Raw genomic sequence first — 25185 nt, 5'->3', positions numbered from 1 at the left:
GTATCTGATTTTTGTTCGTTTCTCTTTGTCTAATATTTTGACATTTTTCATATCAGCTGAGTGACCGCTTGATGTGGTGTGTTGCGATAGCGCTGTGTTGATTTTCTTTTTCCTTATGTCTGCTTCATGCTCATTTAGGCGGACTCCTAGACTTCGCTTATTTTTTGTTTTCGCTAGTCATGTTACTTACGTTATTCGTTGTGGTTTTCAGTTGATTATTTATTTGCTTTTGTATTCTAGTCTGTAAGATTGTTTAATCATAGACTGAATAAATTATACGTACATGATTCAAAGGAAATTTCTTTCGGATTTGAAAAAAATTTATGACTGACAGTTTTCCAACCGATTTCCTTTCCCATGAGTGGCAAAATAAGGTCAGTTTTTAAGTTTACATTATAATAAGAATACGTAAATGTTAAAAAAGATACCAACTGATAAATAAGAATAAAATATTGAATTTAATTTAATTAAGCTCTGCTTCTTATATAATAACAGTTATACAATTCTTAAGCTGCAAGCTTTTTGCTTTTTTTAATAACACTTGGTTAAAAAAATGTTTGAAATTTTCTAAACAGTTCATTTCAACCTAAATACCTACATATTTTGTGATGTTTTCAATTGACATATGGAATATTTTTAGCAATAATCGATTCCTTAATCGGATCAGGATCTTCATCCAATTCATACTCAATAATACAAGTTACATCGATTGGTTTGCCAGTGGGATTAAGCAATAACATGATTTGATTTATTGGCGTTGCTGGACGAAAAGGTTTGCACGGTGACATTTCAGTTGCTGTGGGTTTTAAAACACGCACTTTGCATGGCTATCAGAAAAAAAATATAATTAAACTCCGTACTTAGTCGATGATCGAGAGTTTTCATTACCTTACGCACACTTGCATCAAATTTAAAATTATTTACAAATGATTTACTTTTGTTGTTCGCAGAAATTACAATAATCGACGTCTGCTTACAACCGGCAATTCTATTGTCGGTGTAGTTAAGCGTCAATGTTATGTCATCACCATTCAATGTTAGCGGATCTACAGCTGCTGGCACTATCTCATCCAAATCTATGTCTATATCGGCTAAATGTTTTATTGGTGGCTGATTTGGTGTTATATTTTCGGCTTCTACAATGCCATTACTTCTTTCACTAACCAATGTATGTGACGGGATTTTGTTATCCTCATCTTTCGTTGGTAACATTAAGTCGTCATCTTCTTTGTTTTCGAATTGTTCTTCGCTCTCATTTAGCTGATCAAGTTGACTTTCACTCACTTTGGCCGACAAAGTCGTAGTTGGTGGTGAGGAATTTGCTTGCTGTTTATTTTTCTCTTGTGCTAAGTCGTTTAGAGTGTGTTTTTCTGCTTCTCTGTAAGTAAACAAATTTGAAACGTTTTGGGCGAAAGTGGTTTATATTTGGTCGATTAGGAAAATGGTATGAAAGGTATCGAAAAATGCAGAGAAAATCATGCTACAAGGGGCGAAGGTGTGGTGTATTAAAAATCAAAACTTTCAAACAGAAGTTTAAAATACACAAAGAAAATTAGCACCACAAGCTATTTGAGTTCGATGCACCTTTTTTCATGAAACGCTTACTTTTTAAAACTGTACACTCGTTCTAAATCTTGCAAAGATTTTTGAAGAAGATCTTCACTTAGTTTATCAATGTCTGGAAGTTGTCGGAAAGTACTTTTATCTGACGTCGCACATTTTTGTTTTTGATACTCAGCGCTGGAAACTATTGTTGTTGAATTTGAAAAAACATTTACTGGTTGCAAAATATCTAAGCTACTAAAAATGTTACCAGTTTTATTGGTTGATGAAGTTGCACTAGAAGCGGCATTAAATATCGAATGCAAATCATCAAACGATTGTTTGGTTGCGGTTGCTTCTAATTTCCCAGCAACTAGACTTCCAGTTGCTCCTAAAAGTTCTAGTTCGTCAATTACTGCTGGCGTAGCAAAATCTGTAGTAGTAGTAGCAGGAGTTATTAATGGCTCAGTTGAAGTATTGGTACTATCCCCCAAAAGGTCTGTTAGCAGTTCCGCATTACTACTTTTAGTAGGCACTCTTTGAGAAATTGTGTTAGTGTTGAGAATGCTATTTGAGTACCTAACCAATTTTGGCGTACCCACTAACGTTTTGTAACGCCTTAAAACACTTTGTAGGGAATCCTTAGTTGACATTGCCTCAACTGTGAAAACATAAAAATTAAAACGTTAGAATGTTATTTTGCAATACGCATGTGTGTTAACCTGTTAAAGCTTCGTCGAAGTTTTCTATTAACGTTGGTAATCTCTCCATGAATGTTTTATGCTTTTTGCAAGCTTGATATACTTCATGCAATAACATCATGGTTTCACTCTCACGATCATGTTGCTTGCCTTCTAATTCGTAAATTTTAAGCATATCTTCTAATACGTTAACAGTTGTTTGAACTTCCTGTAAAGTGTTTTTACACTCTAGCCCGAGTTCCATGCGACGAGCATCCTTTAAAAATCAAAAAAGCAAAATATTTATAACTGCAAATCACTATGGAAATAACAATATTTAACTATCGCATATGTGGCATGTACGAGGGGACTGAAAAATCCGCTTAGCAGACCAGAAAAACAGAATTTTTTTGAATCTGCTGTGAAAGACCTTTCAAATCCCCACGTTGGCTAGTTCCCTCGTATATAAAAACTTACTTGCTTTACACGATTTTGTATTAATAAATTGGCACGTTTATAATCTTCCGGATTTTTACTTTTAATCAATTTCGAAAGCATTTCTTCATCAATACCAAGTGTACTTTCACGTTTTGCTTCTATGGCTGGTGTGGTACCATGTACAACGCCATCATCCCTACACAACATATCATATACTTCGCGTATTTTTGTTTTCTGTGGCAACTCTGTTGTCCATAGTAGCAGACATTCCATAATGCGTTTCTTGACTGGCATGGGGGTGTCTGCACCCTGATACTTTTTCGAGACAAGTCGTATCAATTGGTTGAGGAAACGAAATTTAGCTGCTTCGTCTTGAAATTCTGTGCCACATTGCGTCATACATTCTTCAAGCAACTACAGAAAAATATATTAAAATAATATTTTTACTACCAAACCGGTCTGGGCCGGTAATTTTTGACAACAAACATTTATAGCCCTAGTCGATTCTGTGATATTATTGGAACGAACTTTTAGCATAATCATTTCCTGCGCTCTATCTATAAGCTTTGGGTTGCTCTTCACCACCAAACAGAACATTTGCAGGCTTAACTCGTCCACTGTTTCCCGACTAGGGTTGGTCGCTCGATCTGTTGATATATTTGTAAAAATTATAAAGATTAGAGTTGTATGGCTTCATTTTCTAATAACATTTTATAAAAGTAACTCACTTAACATTTCTTCCATAATTGTTTCATTGGTCGTCATTTTTTCTGAATTTTCCTAAATATTGGCGTATTTTCTCGTGATTCCCCTCCGATTGTTTTTCTTTTGTTATATCCTACGCTGAACGCACTCCACATTAGAACAGATAACGTTAATTTTCCAAATAACAAACTATCGATAGAATTCACAATAGTTACTTCTCAATCGTTAAAAGGCCAATTAATGGTGACATATCCATAAAACCATAACCATATAAAACAGCTGATCGAACCTACCTTATGGAAATCAATGTAATCTATTAATGGTGCCATACCATAGCCAACTAATTGGTTTTTGGTTTATCGCCATATCCATAACCTAAAAATTTTGGAGTTGCTGAATTTAATAACTTTTTGTAAATTTTATTCGCTGTTTGGATACGTTGTGACTAAGAGGCTTATTTTTGTGGTATATGTTTGTAATTTCTTGCGTTTTCTTCATTTTTATGAAATTTTCACGATTTTTAGGTTAAGGCACCATTAATCGATCACATTGGAGATGGATATGGATATGGTTACGACTAGACATAACCAGATAAAAGAAAAACAACTGATCGAACCAACCTTATGGAAATCAATGTAATCGATTAATGGTGCCATAACCATATCATAGCCAAACCATTGGTTTTTGGTTTTTCGCCATATCCATAAACTAAATATATTTGAGTTGGTGAATTTATTAACTTTTTTATATTTTATTTATTGTTTTGGATACGTTTTGACTAAGAGACTTATTGTTTGTGGAATATTTGTATTTGTATTTATTATGTTTGTAATTTTTTGCGTTTTCCTAATTTTTATGAAAATGTCAGCTGTTTGAGGTTATGGCACCATTAATCGGTCACAGTTGAGATGGTTATGGATATGGGTATGGTTACGACTATGGCGTTAGGTTTAAAGAAGTTTAACTGGCCCTTAAGGCTGCCGCCGTGTAGTAGCGTGCTCCGCCTACCAATCCAAGGGTCCTTTGTTCACTTCACGGTCAAAGCAACATCTAAAAAAAACTTCAGTGGTTTGGCAGTTTTCTTCGGGGCCAGACGGTGTACCCGGTTGTGTACTCAAGTACTGCACTATGAGTTTATCGGAACCGATTTTGAAATTATTTCAATTATCTATAAATTCCCGCAATTTGGAAACAGTCATTTATTATTCCCCTACATAAAAAAGGTAGGAAGTCTAGTATTGAAAACTACAGGGGTATAGCTAAGCTCTCAGCTATCCCTAAAACCTTCGAGCAAATAGTTACTTGCCAGCTTCAACATATGTGCAAATCTTTATTATCTTCCTGCCAACAAGGTTTTGTGGGCCGAAGATCAACTACCACCAACTTACTGGAGTTTACTTCCATAGTAAGGGACGACTTCCTGTATAAACAACAAACAGATGTGATATACACCGATTTTAGTCAAGCTTTCGACTCTAGTCAGCCATAAGCTACTGATTCATAAGCTTGACCTAGTAGGTTTTCCGAAGGGATTATTATTATGGCTCGCAAGCTACGTTACAAACAGGACTCAGTATGTTCTGTATAAAAATATTGCATCTAAGATAATTAATGTAACCTCTGGCGTACCTCAAGGTAACCATCTGGACCCGTTGCTTTTTACCCTTTTCATAAATGACTTACCATTAATACTTAAACATTCCCAGGCTCTTATGTATGCGGATGATGTAAAACTTTGCCATACATACTTGCCCTCGGACATGTTTAGTCGAAACCTCCTTCAAGTTGATTTGGATTCATTTCAGAGTTGGTGCACGGCGAACCTACCCATTTTAAACTGCACAAAATGCAAGCTTATGACTTTTCACCAAGTAAAGCCATTTTTGACACTATATACTCTAAATTATACACCTCTAGAGCGATTATCTTCCATTAATGATTTAGGTGTACTTTTCGACCCAAAACTACATTTTAATACGCATATTTCATCCATTGTAAATAAAGCAACGGGTATACTTGGCTTTGTTAAACGTTGGGCGAAAGAGTTTAACGATCCTTATCTCACGAAGATCCTATACACTTCCTTGGTCCGCCCGGTACTTGAATATTGCTCGTGTTTCTAGTGTCCTGGACACAAAAATATATAACGCGGATTGAGTCTGAGCAGAAACAATTTTTAATATTTGCACTTCGCGGTCTTAATTGGAATTCTAGCATTCATCTTTCACCTTACAAAAGTATGCTTCTTCTCATCAATCTGCCTACTCTTGAAAATCGTAGAAGTCTACTTGGAGTGTTGGTCATCCATAAGTTGTTCATCGGTGAGATTGACTCTTCTGAATTGCTAGCTCGGCTTAACTTCGCTGTTGCCGCTAGGACGTCGAGACACTATGTACCTTTTCTTTTACCATTATGTCGCCTAAACTTTGCAAAAAGTGACCCTCTGCGGATTTGGTGTGTGCACTACAATGACCTGTATAAATGTATAAGTATCGAATGTTCTCTTCCTGCATTAAATTGCCTGATACTTTCTAATTTGACCTGATATTTTATAGTTTGATATTCTCTCTTAATCAATTCGATTGTTACAATGGAGCAGCAAGGAAGGCAGTCGGCATGATATCGTGGTGCACTGTGGCTAGTCATGTCGGCTGGGCGGGGTTCTTGCCAACCCTGCTGTCCTGCACCATAAACAGAAAAAAGGTCATACACGCCTTTTAAAAAAAAAAACGTCAAAAAGCGCAGAACTAATTCAAAACGCTCAAATGGACTAAAACAACATCCGGCCGAACCGGATGTCACGGACAGACCTTAACATTCGAAATTTAAAATTCAAAAAAAAGATATTCAAAAAAAATTTAACGCCAAAAAAAAAATTTATCGAACCGGAACTGACCGGTCACTATTATTGAAAACCACCAAAAAACGCTGATAAAGGGAGAAAACAAAAATGCTGAAAATAAAAAATAAAAGAAATGGGCCGAATAAACATAGGGGCCGCCGCGGGTGTTGTTGCGACGCCCGGTGCTTTACCCACCCTCAAATCCATGGCCACCGACGCACCTAATTTTTCACTGGCCCCTCACCTACAAACCCTACGTGCCTTCTAAATGAAGATGAACATCAACATTCCCATTATTACAAACACTTTATTTATAATTCATTGCAGTGAAAGACTTAGACAATATCTATATTTAATCCATACTAGGTAACCCTCTGAGGTTAAGACTAACTAACTTTTTTTTTTCTTTTGTGATCAATTTCAATCGTTGGTCATTTTGATATGGAATTACCCATACATTATGTATTTGCGCGTTAATGGATATTTTGTGCCTACAGAAATCTTAAAAAAAAATTTGAGCATGTATGATATTTGGTATGTATCACGCTCGCTCGCAGTTACTTTATTTCAATACCTCGCAAATACTAAGTTTTCAAGATATAAATAAGGACTATTCACCAAATTCAAAAAAAAAAAAAACCCAAAGAATATAGAGCCTTTTGAATGACACTTCCAAAAAAAATTATAATCATGAGTCTTTATAGCCCTATATTGTTATTATTATTGTTATTACAACTTGTTTCCTCTTTTTTTTTCAAATTAGTGTAAGTTTTTACGTAGTCATATAAAATGTATCTAGTTATGAGTGAAAGTTTAATTATAAAACAGAAAGAGAAAAACACGGTTTCAGCTTTTATAAAACAAAATTATCTTACAAAAAATGTCGAAATCTCAAAGCGAACGATGCATAACTTTACGAATTAGTTATTCAAAACGACAATCGCTAAAAGTTAAAAATTTTGTTTTTCTCTTCTTGTTTGCTTCTCATCCAATGCTTGCATTTACGTTTTTCCACTCGGCCAAAAACTGATAATAAAATATGTATAAATACAGATATAAATGAAACAAAAATATCTTGCCCTATTAAACATTACTTATATATAATAAGAATTAAAAGCAGAAAACATGTGCATACTTTTTTTGAAATGGTAGGTGTGAGCTGTACATAACTGTGCTGAAGCTGGGAAATTTCTGGTTTTCAACTTTAAGGTGAAGTATTTCTATTTTTATTAATAACTTTAGACTTTTCCTTGAAAAAATTTTTGTTTTTTTTCTATTTTATTTTTGTGTTAATTATTTTAGTTTATCTCATCTTATTTTATTTTGTCCTAATTTAGTTTATTTCATTTTATTTTATTTTAGTTCATATGGTATTTGAACATTTAGTTGATTTTATTGTAGTTTATGTTAGTTTATCTGAATAATGCTATCACTTTATTATCTTACTTTATTTACGAACGTGTCGTTATATATTTGTGTATTCTATGTGAGTGTATATCAAAAGACCCGAACTTTAGGAAAATGAAAGAAAATTTCGAAAAATTTTTCAGTGCGCGAGTGGTATTTTTATGAAAGAAGAGCAACGCGGCTCTTCAGTGCTATTTAAACGTAGTGTGTGCTGGCATCTGGAGTGGCATCGAAAAAGCCACTGCCAACTTATGGTGCCAAGGCTCCGTGCCTTGAATATACCACAGAAATGGAGTTATGGAGCAGTGGTCGACTGTTAATGGTGTCCAAAAAAATATCAGGAGAGGTTATCATCACTACTGCTGTCTTTTAATATTTATTAACTACTTTTCTTTAGTTTTAAGATTTACATTTACATTCATAAATATTTCACTATTGTCCGTTATATTTAATTTAATTTGATTAATCTAATTTATTATTATTATAAATGTTCAATTTTTATAGCTCATGCTATTCATGACTAGCACTGTTAAATAATTTGTCAAAATTGTTGTGCTAGGAACAAATTTTTAAATAAATACATACATACATACATACAATGACGTAAAAATTGCTCATAAAAAAAGCTGAGTAATAGTCTAGTTGAGGGGTCGACTGCTAAGGTGTCAAACGACGCGTCTTGACATCAGTATTAATAATCCGAAGGCGGAAAATAAAAATATTAGCTCGTTCAAAAGATATTAACGAAAAACCGAAAAAAGACCCACGGGTACCTCCGAAACCGGGGGTGGGATCCATAGTATTTTTGCGCAGAACACCTTTCTGAGTGGGCGGCCTTCGGCCGCGCATATAAAAAATAACCCTGGGCTACGCCATGCCAAGTCTGGGTGTGTGGTATAACCGTGGCTACCGCCACGTTGATGCACAATTTGTTTTGTGTGTACACCACAACAACAACCACATGAAAATCGCCAACTTCAACTGCAAATATCTCCGGATATAGATAAAATTTTCTTTTGACACATCTCTCGATATTTTTGGTAGCGTATTAGCAGTCGACCCCTTAACTAGACTATTACCAAAAGCTGAACTAATGTTTACATGTGCAATGCGCCACCTTTTATAATTCCATCATGATGGAGCACAAATCACACACAGAATATTGTGCATTCACGAGTTCAAAATTGCTTCGTTCTGCGCATCTAGGTCACACTTGACTGCTTTAGCGAATGAAAGAAAGAGAGAAAAAAACAAGAGCTAAAGGAAAATGACGTAAAAATTGCTCATAAAAAACAGCTGAACTAATGTTTTTATTCCATCATGATGATGGAGAACACATGTTGGGACCGATTGGTAAAAGAGAGCATCAATGGTGCTTCTCAAGTCTCTCAATGATCCAGAGCATTCCCGTGAGAATTGAGCGTGAGCCGGAGCTGTAAAACTCACTGAAAGACTCACGGGACTGCTCTGAATCACTGAGAGACTTGAGAAGCAGATGTCGTGAAATTGTCGCACACGTGAAATGTTATAGGCAGATGTCGCCGCTGTTTTTCATTTAACTCATACGGCGAAAGGATAAGCGGCGACATCTATTTTTGAAAAAGTAGGTATAATAAAGGCCGCATTGCCAACCTAAAAAGAAGTAATTAAAAAATTATCTGGCTCCCAAATTGAACCAGACTCCTAACTGGATTTATCTGGCTCAAATCGTTGTTGTTGCATTTACATGCAAAATTATTTATCTGGCTCAGGATTTTGCCACCGGATGATAGCTTCTGATTATACTTCAGTTGAACATACCTCACAAATTCTTATCATTTTCTTCAATCGATGCAGTTAAAATATCCAAATATTTGTAAAAAAACAAAAGCTATACAGAAATTTTTGAGGAAACTACTTCCAGCTGAACTTACTTTTTTTTTCAGTGAGTTCTTCTTGATATTACCACAGTGCCAACACTTGCACTCGGTTGGCTGAAAGTTGGGGCGCTTTCCAAATCACTATTTTTGGCAATCGAAAAACAGGCTACACTCAATACATGGGAGCATTTACAAGTAGACAGAATGGGGCTGTGGAAGATGCTGATCAACGTAATTCAGCACATGCATACAAATATCCCCCGAGAGCGGGTAATTTCTTCGGCAGTCACTTCATTATGGGTGGAGAAAGATTCGACACACCACAACCAGAGTCCTACCTGTTTGGAGAAAATGCCGACTTGAATTTTCTTGGTTCCCGACCAACAGCATTTCCCTATCCTCCACCGCAAGCTTGCGAACCAACAAAAACTCTCAAGAGTTTAGTCAATATACGTAAAGAATCTGTACGTTTTGTACGTGTTTCTGCCGAGAAACAAGAATTGGCAGTTGTGAAACCAAATTTTGATAATCTCGATGGCAATATTATAACCAATGAAATAGGTGCAAGTGGGGATGCAAGTGGAAAACACCCAACATGTGCTTATAATATTGAATTTACCTTTGATTCGGATGCAAAATGCGCTATTACCATATATTACTTTTGTACTGAGGAAGTTAGTCCTAGTGGCGTTACACTTGTGCCACGTGATGGTCTAACATCCGAAACGTATCACTACGAAAAAAGCATAAATCAATTTTTCACACAATCAAGTCATGTTTTTAACCCACAATTAATTCCTGAAGATGATTTAATATATAATGCAACTAAAGAACAATACCCAGTTGCAATACATTGTGTTGTTGAGGAGGGTAACGAAGATTGTCGTCAATCACATACTACAATATGCGTTATTGACCATCATCCAGAAACCAGTAGCTATCAATTACGTGCACTAAAGCAGAAAATATTCGTTGATGGTTTGTGTTATTTATTGCAAGAAATATACGGCATCGAGAACAAGGTGAGTATTATAATATGAAATTCCTCTATAAATCTAGCTTGCTTGGCAGTTACACAATGAGGCAAAAACTCCCCATAAATGACCACACCAGAAAACTCATTGAGGCAGACCTGACATGGCACTACGCTACCGACTGTCCTACACCTCAAAATCCTGGGTGTGCCGTTAGACCAGGATCTGCATTTTGGTGAGTATGCAGCCGCAATTATACCAGAAACCTGGGCATCCCAACAGGCATCTGATTGATGAACCAACACCGCCTAGAGGCTTAAGGAGTCATCTCCGTAAGCATTATGAGGAAATACGGAACCTGAGAACTCAGCCGCATGAAGCAAAAAAACACAAGCAGGTCCTCAGTGAACTCCACAAACAGGCGTCGGACCTTTATGCCAGGAATTGCCCGGTGATTCCAGTACTCAAAGAACAGTACCCAAAACTTGCGGAAGAGGAACGCATACTCCCCAGGGAGACGCAAGTCACTCTAGCTCAACTTCGTTCTGTATACTGTAACAGGCTAAACTCTTACCAATCCAGAATCAACCTCGACATACAAAATTATGCCCCGCTTGTAATGTGGAACCAACCAACGCCTCTAACACCCCTTTCATTATGGTCTACCCCTGTTGAAACAGCAAGTTTCCTTGGACTCCAGTTAGAGGATATTAATGACAATTTGTGATCGGTGGCACCTATTGGGTGGGGCGAAGCACTGCTACAACAACAAAAACAACAGGCAGACCCGGCCCCAGGAATATAAGGGCTCATCTCCGGAAGCACTACGAGAGCTCAGGTACAAGAGTCCAGTCTTTAGACTCCAAAAGCATAAACAAGTCTTAATGTCATCTACACACAGTTGGAATGTAAGTCGGTGAACCAGGTTCTCTAAGCCCAATTCCCAAAACACAAAGTAAATAGAAGCAGACTATACAGGTAGACGCGCTTAAGGCAGCCGGTCTATGTAACGGAGCGACTCGGGATTTTTCCCGAACAAGGGCTGTCCTTTCAGTGTACCCCATTTAATTTGTTGCGGCCCTCCCACAAATTGTCCTCTCACGCACCTTGATGCGAGGGCTTGGGAAAACTCCATAGGGCCCGACTATTAGGCGGAGCGGTTTAGGACTAGCATCTACGCTGTTTCGCCTAATAGGACGGCGGCGGAATGTTTGTGAGTGTTATGCGGACCGAGCCTATTGGACGACTTGCAGGCAGGGGATAAATTCGGCTGGATTCGAACAGGGCCTTCCAGATACCGGGCCACATTGGGAAGTATTGATGGCCTTACCACAGTAGGGGGCGCTCCTGTGGTGGACGGTTCTTTCCCCGTAATATAATATAATACTAGACCACTAACCCCACCTCGTCGGCTTGAGCGCCGTCCATACGGCCATAGTAGTATAGCGTCATCAATCACAAGACGAACAGACTACCTGATGTATCGTTTCGATATGAATTTCCATACAAATAGGAAAAACTAATATTGTAGGAAAAAACTATATAACCTCTAGATAAAGAAACTTTGGTAGTTGCGTGATTACTACTAGCTACACTTTTTAAATTCGTCATTCGAAATTTTTATAGAAATCTGCAAGTGGAAGGGATCTGCATTAAAAGGTCAATTTTTGTAAAATATGTAAATGTTGCGTTTTGGTGTGGACCTCCACAAATATGCTCATACACAGATTGTGTGCCTACCAATAAGCAAAGTTAACGGAAAGTTTTCTGTTAAATTTTTCAGGCAGTAAACAAAAGCTCAATTGATGAAGAAATCGATGATCATGGCAGCGAATGCGTAATTTGTATGAGTGAAACCCGAGATACGCTAATATTACCATGTAGACATTTGTGCTTATGCAATTCTTGTGCGGATTCATTACGGTATCAAGCCAACAATTGTCCAATTTGTCGTGCACCATTTCGTGCACTTTTACAAATACGTGCTGTGCAAAAAGGGGTTAGTTCACATACACTACATCAAAACGCACCGACATCAGCCCCGGGCGAAACTGCACCATGTGATCAACACATTCCACCTGGTTACATTCCAGTGTCACTTATAGAAGCGCTCAATGGACCACCACAATTTGTGGGTAGACCTCGTACAACGGATGGTGATCTGACCGATGGCGTCGGTGGTGGTAACAAGGATTTGGGTGGTGTAGATAAGCATAAAGCAACTTCGCCACTTAAACCAAATCAACGGCGCCCCAAAATCAAAAAAAATGCATCGACATCTACAAATACCAGTGAAGTGGACACCATAACTGCTAAGAATAATTCAAATAATCAAGCACTCTCTGTTGTAGAAATAACAAATGAAATTAATGTAAACAACTCCATCAGTGTACCTTCAGGTGGCAATGTCGCACCACTGAAGAATGCGGAAGGTGGAAAATCGGAAAAACAACAGACAAACTCTAATCATTCGCAAGAGAAATTACAAATTGTTAATGAACGTCATAGTATAAAAATGCCAAAAGTGCAACCGAAATCAAACACAAATAGTGCAACTTCATCATCACAAAATGATTTAGAAGATGATGATAGTGAAAATGAGAAATTGTCACCCTTATTGTCACCAAATAACAAATCGAAAACAAGTATTTCGCTTAGCAAAGAACAAATAGTTGGCAGGCATAATGGTAGTGATAATGATGGCGATGAACAGTTGGAAATGAAAACGACTGTATCTTTGAGAAAAAATAAAAGGCCTGATTTGAGTGCCACTGCAGATACAACTGTTGGAAAGTCGTCTGAGTTAACCGCTATCAATGCGGATGATTCAGATTATTATACTCCGGAAGATACTCAAAATTCCATATTAAGTCCCCTATGTCCCGAACGTGGTGAACGTCCAAAGAGTAGCGACAAATTGGGCAGTCTAAAAGGAAATGTTGCAAGCTTTAAAGGTGCAAATAGTTTGGGCAAAAAAAATTTACATAAAAAATCTACTTCGGTGGGAAATATAGTGGGACCAAGTGGCAATGTTATAGGCAATAGTGGCATAACCAGTAATGCTGTAGGTGATATGAAAAACAACGTGAGCTCTTTACCAGGTAAATTCATACACTTATGACATCTACCAGAAAAACTAGAGGTACATCTTATCGACTGCCGAGAATATCACCCTATCTCGGCTATCGTTTTAAAAACGATCGTACTCAAAAAACGTTTGAAAAACGCCTTATTTCAGAATTTGTTTCAAAAACGCCCTATCCCAGATTTTGTTTTAAAAACGAACTATCTGAGCTGAAACTCAATACATTTTGACATTAGCTGGGTGTTTCGCTTCCCAAGACAGTCGGTTCTATGTACCGTAGCGACTCGGGATTTTTCCCGACCAAGGACTGTCATTTCAGAGTAACCCCATTGAATAACTAACGCCCTAATTCAGAATTTATTTAAAAAACGCCCTATCCATGGTACAAAGATATGATTGGCTCATCTCATCAGCTCATTTTATTTTTTTCATTTCACTGGAGTAGGGATTGTCAAAAGAAGATGGCAAACTCAATGAAACCAACACATTGACAACACATTCTTACAACACACAAAAACTGCCAAGTTAACCAACACGCAGATTTTGACAATCTGAACAAAGGTATGTTGTTGCTGTAGAGATGAGCCAACCATATAGTTGAGCCTTGACACTATCGCAGAATCTTTTTCATAAACACCTCAGCTAATGTCAAAATGTATTGAACTTGAGCTCAGCGCGTTTTTGAAACAAAATTTTAAATCGGGCGTTCTTCAACCGAATTCTGAGATAGGGCGTTTTCAAAACAAATTCTGAAATATGTCGTTATTTAAACATTAAGTGAGCTAGAGCGTTTTCGAAATGGTAGCCGAGGTAGGGTGATATTCCACTCAGCAGTCGATATGTAAATGTAAAGAAGAATGGCTTCAGTAGTTAAAAAAAAGTAGACCGTCAATAAGTGGGTATTCGGTTTTTGATTTGCTGAACACATCGGGCGATTTCTAAACCGATTAGAAAAACGTGCTTACATAATTTTCTTTATTTGTAAACTTCTCTTAAATTTTCTTAAATAATATACCTTAGGCCTGTACAGTTGTGGTGATTGTAGAGTTATCTACTTGTAACAAATATACTTGTTATATTTTGAATTTATTATTATTAGATTATTTCTTTTTATTTATCAAAAAATTAAAATATTTGAAGTCATCAATAATATCTTTTAAAAAAATAAAGTTTTAAATATATTAATCAAAATTAAATAGAAAATTATTATTTTCTATAATGGCGATCCTACCAACGGACCTAAATTTATCTAAGTCTATATTTTGTACAATTGCTGAATGTGGTGCTTTACGTATCGTAAAGCTACTGACCAATACAATACCGCAAATAGAAGTGCAGCTAAGTGACGTGCTACCAACGAAAATTTGTGTTAGCTGCCTGAACCAATTGCAGACTATCTCTGGTTTCAGCAAATGTGCACACGATCTTGCCTCGAATCATCACATCATTGAAGACTTTTTAATATAACTTTCAAAGAAATTTTAAAATTTAATTCAATGCGTTTTCATACAACTAGAAGAACCAATAAAATGTAAATAAAAAAGTGCTAATGCTAAAAACTAAATTAGATTTTGTGAAATTTACAATTATTTGATTTGTACAATCTATTACAAACAAAAATCCAAATTAAGAAGATAAAATACTACTAAGAACATTGTGTTTGTGCCATAATTTTAATCATATTTAATATAAAAGAAATTTTTCAATATGGAAGTGACATCCGATAGCAGTGATGAAGACTTAGTTCCAACGAATTATCATTGGGTGCGTTTGAAATGGATGTTATGGGTGGATTATTGCAAACATTGGAATAAACGTAGACAATTTCTATTTGCAATACTTATGCCTACGATTTTGAGTCTCATTGTTATTCTTATGCGAGTCGAATATCAGCCGAACATATTGCAACTACAACGTATCCAACTTCTGATCTTGAAAGAGCATGGAGAAAATTACCATATGTAATCAAAGACCGTCAAAATATACTTGAGGATGATTTTGGAACAATAATTTTCTTCTATTCAAAATAACATTCAAACCCAATTTCAATTTATGTTTTTAACGCCAGCATCTACCTACTCTCAACTTTTGGTGAGCTATTTTGTTCAAAATTTCACTTTTTTTTTTAAATGGTACGTATTTTTTCAACAAAAGTTCGTTGTCAAATCTTTCGTTGAACCAATTTACAAACAACATATTAAATTTATATTTTAATACAAATGAATGATAAAATTATTAAATACATACAAAAATGTAATTAATTTTTCTAAATTATAGTTTAATTAAGTACATTTGAATTATGTACACTTCCTCTCCAGTTTATATTCAAGAATATTTATCATCTACACATATAAGATATTTTACAACAACAGACATACATACTCCACAATAGAAATAAGTTCATTTTCAATTCGAAAGTAACGCAATACTCTACAAAAAAAGAAGAAACTATGATTTTTAAAAATTAACCAAACTTCTACAATTTTAAAAAAATCTAAAAAATAAAATACCAATATTTCACATTGAAATGTAAATCATGTTAAAAACGCAACAATATACCTATTAACATGACTCAATTAATGATAAATTCATATCACCCATGAACGAATAAAATATTCAAACTTTTCATTCCTTATCAACAACTTGGACATACATTATGCAGGGTACAATTATATATTGAACATATATTCTGCATAATACAAGTTTTTAATGTTTGAGTGATTGTGCACACAAAGTTGCCATTCAACCTCATTCTAGGTTCTTCAAACGCATCATTATAATTGACAATATTTCACAAACAACTATTAAGATATTTAAAGCCTCAACAACAACAATAACACAACCAAATATTAATATACATAAATGTGGGGTTCAAAAGGGATTAACACGCTCTTTTCTTTAAAATTACGTCAAATTGTTTGTATTTCGTTTATTTCGGTTTTACAATTAACATTTCAAGTTCGTATTGTTTTGCGTTGTACGCTACTATTTTAAGTTACATAGACACGTTTAGTTCACATTTACACATGTTTTAGTTCAAATTTATTTATTTAGTTAAACATTTTTACTTTGCACTTATGCTTCGGCATATACAAAAAGGAAGTTATTTTTACTTGCCGTGGCGCGTCCGATTCACTACTCAACTTCATATGAACTGTCCTCAAGCGCAAACTATGACTTTGAAATTTGTCTATTCGCTATTTTAAAAGTTCCGTTATCCCTTTGTTGCTTGTTTGTATTTTATCTTATTTATTCATGTTTCTGCTGTTATTCCGTTGTCCGCCTGCAGTCGCTTCATGACATACAGTGTTGTAAAATGTCTTAATTACTTTAAGGCTCCCACATCCGGCCATCCTGAGATTAGTTCGCTTCGAACGATGGGTCGAATGCTTTCATGTACTCCGCTACCGTTGTACTACTTGTTGGACCCTCGTGGTCTCCTACCTTCTCCACTTCGTATCTACCGTGATTCAATTTCTTGGTAACTCTATATGGTCCTAAGTATTTTGGTTTCAGTTTTAACCCTGCGCCGAACTGGGTACGCTTGATGGCTACCAGTTGGCCTAGTTTATACTCTATTTCCCGTTTTCGTTTAGCGTTAAAATTTCTCTTGTTTTCTTCTTGAATCTTCTCTATGTTCTCTTTTGCCGTCTGTCGGACTTCATAACGTTCATTATCTATCTCTTCAACTCTAAGTTCTTCTAACATTTCCCTAAGTTCTGGTACATCCGCAACCCTCATTTCTAACCCCGTTAGGATTCTAAAGGGTGAGAATTTTGTGGTTCTGGGAGGAGTATTATTTATAGCGCGTTGTACTCTATCTACATGTTTGTACCAGGACTTTGGATCTTCGACGCAGAGTTTAGTTAGCATTGGCAAAATAACTCTATGAATCCTCTCGACTTGACCGTTACCTCTAGGGACACCTGTGGCTATGTTTAAAAGTTGTATATCTTCGCTTACGCAATATTCCCTGGAGGAATTTGACGTAAACGCGGTACCCCTGTCAGAAATAATACGTTTCGGATTTCCGAAAACTGACGACTGCCCTTTTAGTATGTTGATCACCGATTCTGCGCCCGTGTTCTTCGTCGGATAAAGCCATGTGAACTTTGAGAACGCATCGATTACAACAAATAGGTAATTGTATTGCTTGTTTGTCGTTTTCATTGGCCCTAAGTGGTCTACATGATAAGTACCCAATGGTTGGTCCTCCTTATTGATCGGAGTCAGAAATCCCTCTTTTTTCCCCGCCTTCGCTTCCGAGACAATACATTCCACGCACGATCTAACAAACTTTGCTACCTTCTTTGACAACTGTGGCATGTAATACTTTTTCTCGATTGCTTCTTGAGTTTTTTTGTTAGAAAAATGTCCCTGGTTATGCGCGGTTCGTATAATTTCGTCCTCCATCTGAGATGGGATAACCACTAACGTCTTAACTGGATCTTTGAATAAAATGTAATTGTATAGGTAATAATCTTCGTAAGGACCTGTTTCTAGTACTTTCCTAACTGCCTTAATCCAATCATCGTCCATCTGAGCTAACTTCAACCGATGACTTAATGTATCCTCCAATAGCAAGCACGACATTCTACTGAGCGCGTCTACATGTCTCATTTTTGTTCCGCTACGGTGTTCGATTGTGTAATCAAAATCCTGCAAATACAAAGCCCAGCGTGAAACTCTTAACGGTACATCACGCTTTTTTAACGTCATCGTGAATGCATTGCAGTCGGTTACGATTTTAAATTTGATGCCTATCAGGTAAACCCTCCATTTTTTTAGTGCCTCAATTATTGCTAAAACTTCCAACTCATACGAGTGGAGTGTTTCCTCAAATGGTTTAAGTTTTCCTGCTCATATATTGCACAGGACGAAATTCTCTATCGTCGACGTCTCTTTACAATAAAACCGCGCCGTAGCCGTACATACTTGCATCTGTGTGGACCTCAGTGACTGCTTTAGGATTATATAAAGTTAAAACTGGGGCCGTAACCAAAGCTACTTTAAGTTGCTGGAATGCGGCTAGCTCCTCGTCTCCCATCTGAAACCTATTGTCTTGGCGGAGAAGCTCAGATAGCGGCTTTGCTATAATCGCGTAACCTTCAATAAACCTTCTGAAATACGACGTTAACCCTAAAAAGCGCTGAAGACTTTTCTTTGAAGTTGGTACCGGAAAACCCTCTACTGTCTTTGTCTTTGCTAAACATGGCTTAATTGTGCTATTTTCTATCACATAACCTAAGAATTCAACTTTTTTCTTCAAGAACTAACATTTTTCCCATTTTATCTTCAAACCACTTGCGGATGCAACTTCCAGAACGAGTTCCAAGCTCTTCATGCCTTCCATTTCGTCTTTCGCCGGAATAATCAAGTCATCCATGTATACGACTACTACGCCTGATTGTATTAGAGGGCGTAATACTGCCGTTATGTACCGTGAAAAGACTGCGGGTGAGTTGGAAATTCCGAATGGGACATAGAGGAACTCGTATTGACCACTATGGGTCACGAACGACGTATATTTTCTGGAATCTTTCTCTATAGGCACGTGGAAGAACCCATTTGACAGGTCGAGCGTCGTGAAGACTTTGGCGCCTTGAAGTCGTTCTAAAACGTCGTCAATTAATGGCATAGGGAAATTGTCTCTAAAGATTTTTTCGTTTAACTGGCGGTAATCGCAACAAAGTCTTTTACTTCCGTCTTTTTTCGATACCAAAACCACAGGTGACGCATATTCCGAAGAGCTGGATTGGATGATGCTTTCTTCCAGCCACTTCGGAATTTCGGCGTCTACCCAACACCTATCTTCATATGAAAGTCTCCGTGGCCTTTGATATACTGGCTTTTCATCGGTTAAAATGATCTTCATTTCTACTGGAGACATTTTACTTCTCACGGGTACATAACTTTTAACTAAAGACCTAATTTTTGCCTCTTGGAATGCATCTAAGTGCGCCAGGTCTAACTCTTTCTCTCTTTCTTGGCTTTCCGCCGTGCATATATTTACAAATTCATTAAAAAGTTCGAACGTTTCTTCTTTTCTACCAACAACTGACTTAGTGTCCGTAGCTAATTTGCTATCAACGGCTGACTGTCCACCAGCAACTGCACTACTTCTTTCTATTGTTATTGGCTCACAACTCGCGGACACAGTTCCCCGTTTTCTAAATTGCACTTCATCATTCTTTATTACTATGTCCACCCATTTCAAAACGTCATTGCCAATAATAACACCGAATCTGGAATCTCTCTCGCGAACAACATGAAAGTTAATAACAACTGCGGAGTCTTCAAACTCTACTTCGGTCTTAAACCCACCTAAAGTTATCAAGGCACTATCGGCTATACCGAATAGTTGATGCTTTTCGTTGGTTAACTCGAATTCGCCTAATGATACCAACACGTCATATCTAATCAAGCATAAATCACATCCTGTATCTATGAGTGCTGAATGTACGAAGCTCCGAATTTTAATGTCTTTAAAAATAAGTCCGCCCCGTGATACGGTTCTGCTTTTTGTACTCATCATGGTTGCATTAAGCGATTCTGCCTTCAACTCCTTTTTGGGGTTTTTACAATTCGACGCTATATGACCCAGTTGACCGCATTTAAAACAAGTGACTGTAGCCTGGGGACGATTACGCAAAATGTGGTTTGTTTCACCGCACCGAAAACAGCGTTTATCTTGTTGGTGTTGCGCTTGTTTTGGTAATTTCCCAGATTGTTCGCTTGATTTAACTGCAGCTGCTCGGCTACCTCCCCTGATTTTCTCGTAAACTCTTATTTGCTCTTTTAACTCGTTTATGTTTCTTGCCAGGTAGAGATTTGCCTTGTTGGACCTCGTATCTGGCAAGCCATCTATAAAATATTCGATTATGCTAACATCATCTAAATCAATCATTATTTCCATGAGGTTTCCATGAGGTTGTACAAGTACTCTTTGTAATCTTCGTTATACTGTTTTCGCCTATTGCGCAACATACGATGCACTTCACTCGCAGATACTGCTGAACCAAATTCTTCTTTTAACGATTTTTTCAAAGAGTCCCAGTCTTTTATACCTTTTTGGCACTGAACAAACATCTTAGCACCACCTTTTAGCAATTGCTTTGCATAAATAAATTTTTGCAATTCATTCCACTGCACTGCTGCAGCGTTCCCCTCAAAAATTTCTAACCACTTTTCTATTGATGCTTGGCCTGAACCTGAAAAACAAGACAAAGAATCTTCGATGTCACGAAGTGTGAAGGGTGTTCTAGTTGTTTCACGCACCCCAACGGCAACGGAGTGTACAGAGGAAGCATTCTCGAAGACTTCGTCTTCGTCATCGCTAAGCTCAATTCCATTATGCTCCATAAGTCTGTCTTGAAGGACTACCTTACGACCACTTGTGGAAAGCCCTAGTTCAGTGAGTTTGCTTTTCAAATTACTTACGGTCAACCCTAATATTTCATCTCTATCCATTGTGCCACGGTAAGCTTTATAACTTTTTTTTGTATCTACCTTGTTATAATGTATTGAAATGGATAATCTTATTTTTTGCAAAAATTAGTACTCAAAGCAATTCTACAATACAATCGAGTTAGTATATAAACTTATACTTATCGTTAGTTTGTCTCGACAGTGTTCAGCTTCCCGTGTGTAAGTGCGGCATCGGCTCGTATCAACAACTGCAACTTAGTAGATGTAAAGTTTCTTCCATCAACTGCAACAATGGTTCGCCAAATATTATCACTTATGGGAATCGTAGATTTACTGCTAGGCTACTTCGACTTATTCGCCTATGTCAGTACAGTAACACATCAACGGTTGGGCTTTTACTTAGTCGCCCACAACAACAACATTTAAGTTATACTGCTTGGCTACTCGACTTGTTCACCAACAACAGTACAGTAACACATCAACGGTGGGGCTTTTACTTAGTCGCCCACAACAACAACATTTAAGTTTTACTGCTTGGCTACTCAACTTGTTCACCAGCAGCAGTATAGCAACACTTCAAAGTTCGTGTTCCGTATTTCTTTTTCACGCAAAATATGAGCGATGAGCATAACGGCTTTCAACGATAAGGTTTTGCATATAGGCACCCCAATGTATAACTGTTCTATCGTATGACTTCAATTAAACCCGATATAAATTTTTGGTACAATTTTATGCAGATATTGCTGCATTTCTAGAACTGAATTTTTCACAACGATCTGTGACAAGCTTTTTTTTTTGTATGTACGTATGTGGCTTAACGGCTGTAGCACAAATAATCGGACCGCGCATGAAATAAAAGTTTTTATTAAAAAATGTCCGCACTTCTGACACCATTTGTGGGGTTCAAAAGGGATTAACACGCTCTTTTCTTTAAAATTACGTCAAATTGTTTGTATTTCGTTTATTTCGGTTTTACAATTAACATTTCAAGTTCGTATTGTTTTGCGTTGTACGCTACTATTTTAAGTTACATAGACACGTTTAGTTCACATTTATACATGTTTTAGTTCAAATTTATTTATTTAGTTAAACATTTTTACTTTGCACTTATGCTTCGGCATATACAAAAAAGAAGTTATTTTTACTTGCCGTGGCGCGTCCGATTCACTACTCAACTTCATATGAACCATTGTAAATTTTACCAAGTAGCGCAACTAACAGCTGATCGGTGAAAATTCGCACATTCACACGAACAGTTCTCGACTCAGTTTCAAAACAAAACTTTAGATTATTTAACTCAAATTTTAAAGTGAGATAATCTTTACGAATTTATGTACATAGAATATATAAGGCGTTTTTGTTGTTATTAAAACAGTAGTTTTATTTTTATTAAAGCTTTTATCAATTTTTTTTTTAATTTTCAAAAAACTCCGAACACCATTCCTTCATTTTATGACATTCGACTGCCTAGTCCACTGCCTTCCACTCTATTCGCAACATAACCTCTGTTTAAGTTGCCAAACTATATAGTAAACAATGATATGAACTGTCCTCAAGCGCAAACTATGACTTTGAAATTTGTCTATTCGCTATTTTAAAAGTTCCGTTATCCCTTTGTTGCTTGTTTGTATTTTATCTTATTTATTCATGTTTCTGCTGTTAGTCCGTTGTCCGCCTGCAGTCGCTTTATGACATACAGTGTTGTAAAATGTCTTAATTGCTTTAAGGCTCCCACATAAATATATAAATAATAACAACACCTACCAAAAAAATAAAAATAAACTATCAGGTACATCGAATCATCAAAAGATTGAGTACTTACATCAATACCAACGTAAACTAAACATAATTACATAAACACTTTCTTAAAATTCTGACAATTTAAAAACAAAAAAATTACAATATATTTACAACACAAAATTCAAACATTTTTCAAACTACAACACAAAGTAATCAATATACACTGTAAATTAACATTAAAAAAAAAAAACCGTTTAATAAATTTTTCGTGTCACTGGAGGGGGAGTATATGTAGAGTTATCTACTTGTAACAAATATACTTGTTATATTTTAAATTTATTATTATTAGATTACTTATTTTTATTTATCAAAAAATGAAAATATTTGAACATAGTACAGGTCTACAAGTAGGATATGTAGCAGCGCGCACATACACAGCCACGCTCACCTGATAAAATGCTTGTCCTTGTTCGTTCCTTTTGTGGATTCTGTTTGGCACTGTTGTACTTCTTAGGTACAAGAAAATTGTAGTAGCTGCTAACGAAAACTGCGTAAATTTTTTATTGTAAAATTACAAAGAAATATCCTTATTTACTTTCAAACGAGCACTTAATTACATCTCTCTTTAAAATCCATACGTTTTGGGCAATTGTAATTAATAAATTGTGATACTTTATTACCGGAGACGATTGCTAAAACAAGACCAAAACCGTCGGGGGAGTTATTAATGGACGCATTTTTGCCTCTCTTCCAATAATTCGAATACTTTTTCGCCTTTGGACTATTGATAAAATGATAAAACGCGTCTTTTCATATCTCTTTCCACATTTTTGGACGGGTTATTGAAGTCGACCTCGGTTTCAAACGGTTTTTCGCGGAGAACTTTTGAACGGGTAGAAAAACTTAGCACCCGTGTTGGTATTCTTAATGCTGGAATAACTACGCGCCCTCAGATGCCCCAATTCGAGACTTTTGTATAATTTTCTGTAGGATCCATATAGGGCACTACATTCTCATACTAAATTCGCTCAAAAAAATTTACCAACACAGCAACCCATATCTGATATTCCGCTCCTTTTTTTTGTTTCCCTGCGTCGCTTTTACGGCAGCAACCCCGGTAATTTTGACACTTCGTTCAGTGTCAAACTCATGTTCCTGGGTTCCACGCTAATTTGACACTAACCGAAATGTCAAACTGCAGTGTGTTAGAAAGAGAAAGGAATTATTTCCTTCTCATACATATCATACTTGTAAACCTGTACTATGTATTTGAAGTCATCAATAATATCTTTAAAAAAAATAAAGTTTTAAATATATTAATCAAAATTAAATAGAAAATTATTATTTTCTATAGTGATACATTCGTCGTTGTACTTTTTCTATGTTCTTCATAGTTTATCTGTTAGAGCTCATATTGTAACCTTTTTGAAGAAAAAAGACAAAATTGTTTTCTTGTGAAACGTTTTGTTATACCCATTTTGTATACATATATTTATTTTCTTTCTTAAAAACAGATATGTTGGACAAGCCGATGGGTGGTAATACAGCTTCGACACGCAGCTCAAGTGATAGTTATTCATCAAGTTCATCAACTAAACAATTATTAAGCTCGAATCCAGCAACTGTAGCAGCTAATATTATAGTTGATGATAAGACAGCTTTGCAGAATGCAGTTAATGTTTAAGTTCGCATATAAAATCAGAACATTTTGAATGAAAGGAATATACTTACTTAATAGAGCACACTATACAAATAGCTATTATGCATATGATATATGAATACTTACGTATATACCCCAAATATACATATATGTATACACCCATAACTATCAAGGAATTGGATATTAGGAAGTAGACACATTTAATGGCTAGAACAAAGTGCAGAATACGAACAATTAAAATTTTTGAAGCGAATACTAGGCAAAATTTTTAAAACCAAATGAGAATTTAAATAAGAGGTAAGTGAAAAGTCAGTTCATTAAGATTGTTAAAAAATGTGTATCAGCAATCAAAATATGATAAAATAAAAGATTCATATTTTTTTCTGAAGTGATTCCCAAATTACCCCTGGAGGATCCCGAGGGAGTCCCCAAAATCAATCCGTAGTGACCCTCGAATAAACCCGGGAGGACCCCGAGAGGGCTAGCGAATTTTTCTTAAAGTAATACGCATTACAGAACAGATTGCGATAGGCACTAAATATGGATTAATGATAAAATAAAATATTACAATTTTTTTCAGAAGCGATTGCCAAATTACCCCTGGAGGATCCCGAGGGAGTCCCCAAAATCATCCCGTAGTGACCCTCGAATAAGCCCGGGAGGACCCCGAGAGAGCTAGCGAAATGACCCTGAAGTGATCCCCAAATGACCCCAGGAGGATACCGAGAGTCTCCAAAAGTGTCCTGTGATCACCCAAAATGACCCTGGGAGGACCCCTAAGAACTCCGAAATCATCCGAGATGACCCCACGAGGACCAAGAAAGA

General features: G+C 36.5%; 2 protein-coding genes across 7 annotated transcripts; one reads left to right on the top strand and one right to left on the bottom strand.

Annotated features, from left to right (window-relative positions):
• The first annotated feature begins 177 nt into the window (after window positions 1–177).
• On the top strand, window positions 178–24613 carry Mrgn1 (Mahogunin ring finger 1). 4 transcript variants are annotated; one of them, XR_010953043.1, is made up of 6 exons: window positions 178–374; window positions 7360–7416; window positions 9540–10495; window positions 12231–13548; window positions 15247–15623; window positions 24215–24353. XR_010953043.1 is itself a non-coding variant. In XM_067783866.1 (3 exons), exons 1-3 carry the CDS (start codon window positions 9653–9655, stop codon window positions 24382–24384), a joined length of 2331 nt encoding a protein of 776 aa, XP_067639967.1. In that variant the 5' UTR covers window positions 9328–9652; the 3' UTR covers window positions 24385–24613. The 4 variants fall into 4 exon arrangements, 1 of the variants encoding a protein (XP_067639967.1); XR_010953041.1 differs by lacking the exon at window positions 7360–7416; XR_010953042.1 differs by lacking the exons at window positions 178–374; window positions 7360–7416 and adding an exon at window positions 9312–9469.
• On the bottom strand, window positions 440–3523 carry Gga (ADP-ribosylation factor-binding protein Gga). Of its 3 annotated transcripts, XM_067783876.1 has the most exons (8): window positions 3389–3523; window positions 3147–3307; window positions 2700–3074; window positions 2265–2499; window positions 1814–2203; window positions 1606–1747; window positions 889–1378; window positions 440–827 (listed from the first exon to the last, which is right to left on the bottom strand). In XM_067783876.1, exons 1-8 carry the CDS (start codon window positions 3423–3425, stop codon window positions 615–617), a joined length of 2043 nt encoding a protein of 680 aa, XP_067639977.1. In that variant the 5' UTR covers window positions 3426–3523; the 3' UTR covers window positions 440–614. The 3 variants fall into 3 exon arrangements, with proteins under 3 accessions (XP_067639977.1, XP_067639975.1, XP_067639976.1); XM_067783874.1 differs by having other exon boundaries at window positions 1606–2203; XM_067783875.1 differs by having other exon boundaries at window positions 1606–2203; window positions 3189–3307.
• Window positions 24614–25185: the final 572 nt, after the last annotated feature.

Source organism: Eurosta solidaginis, chromosome 4 (assembly GCF_040869045.1).
Source record: "Eurosta solidaginis isolate ZX-2024a chromosome 4, ASM4086904v1, whole genome shotgun sequence".
Classification (NCBI taxonomy): Eukaryota; Metazoa; Arthropoda; class Insecta; order Diptera; family Tephritidae; genus Eurosta; species Eurosta solidaginis.
The sequence above is the reverse complement of the archived record's forward strand: the minus strand, read 5'-3'. Positions and strand labels throughout refer to the sequence as shown.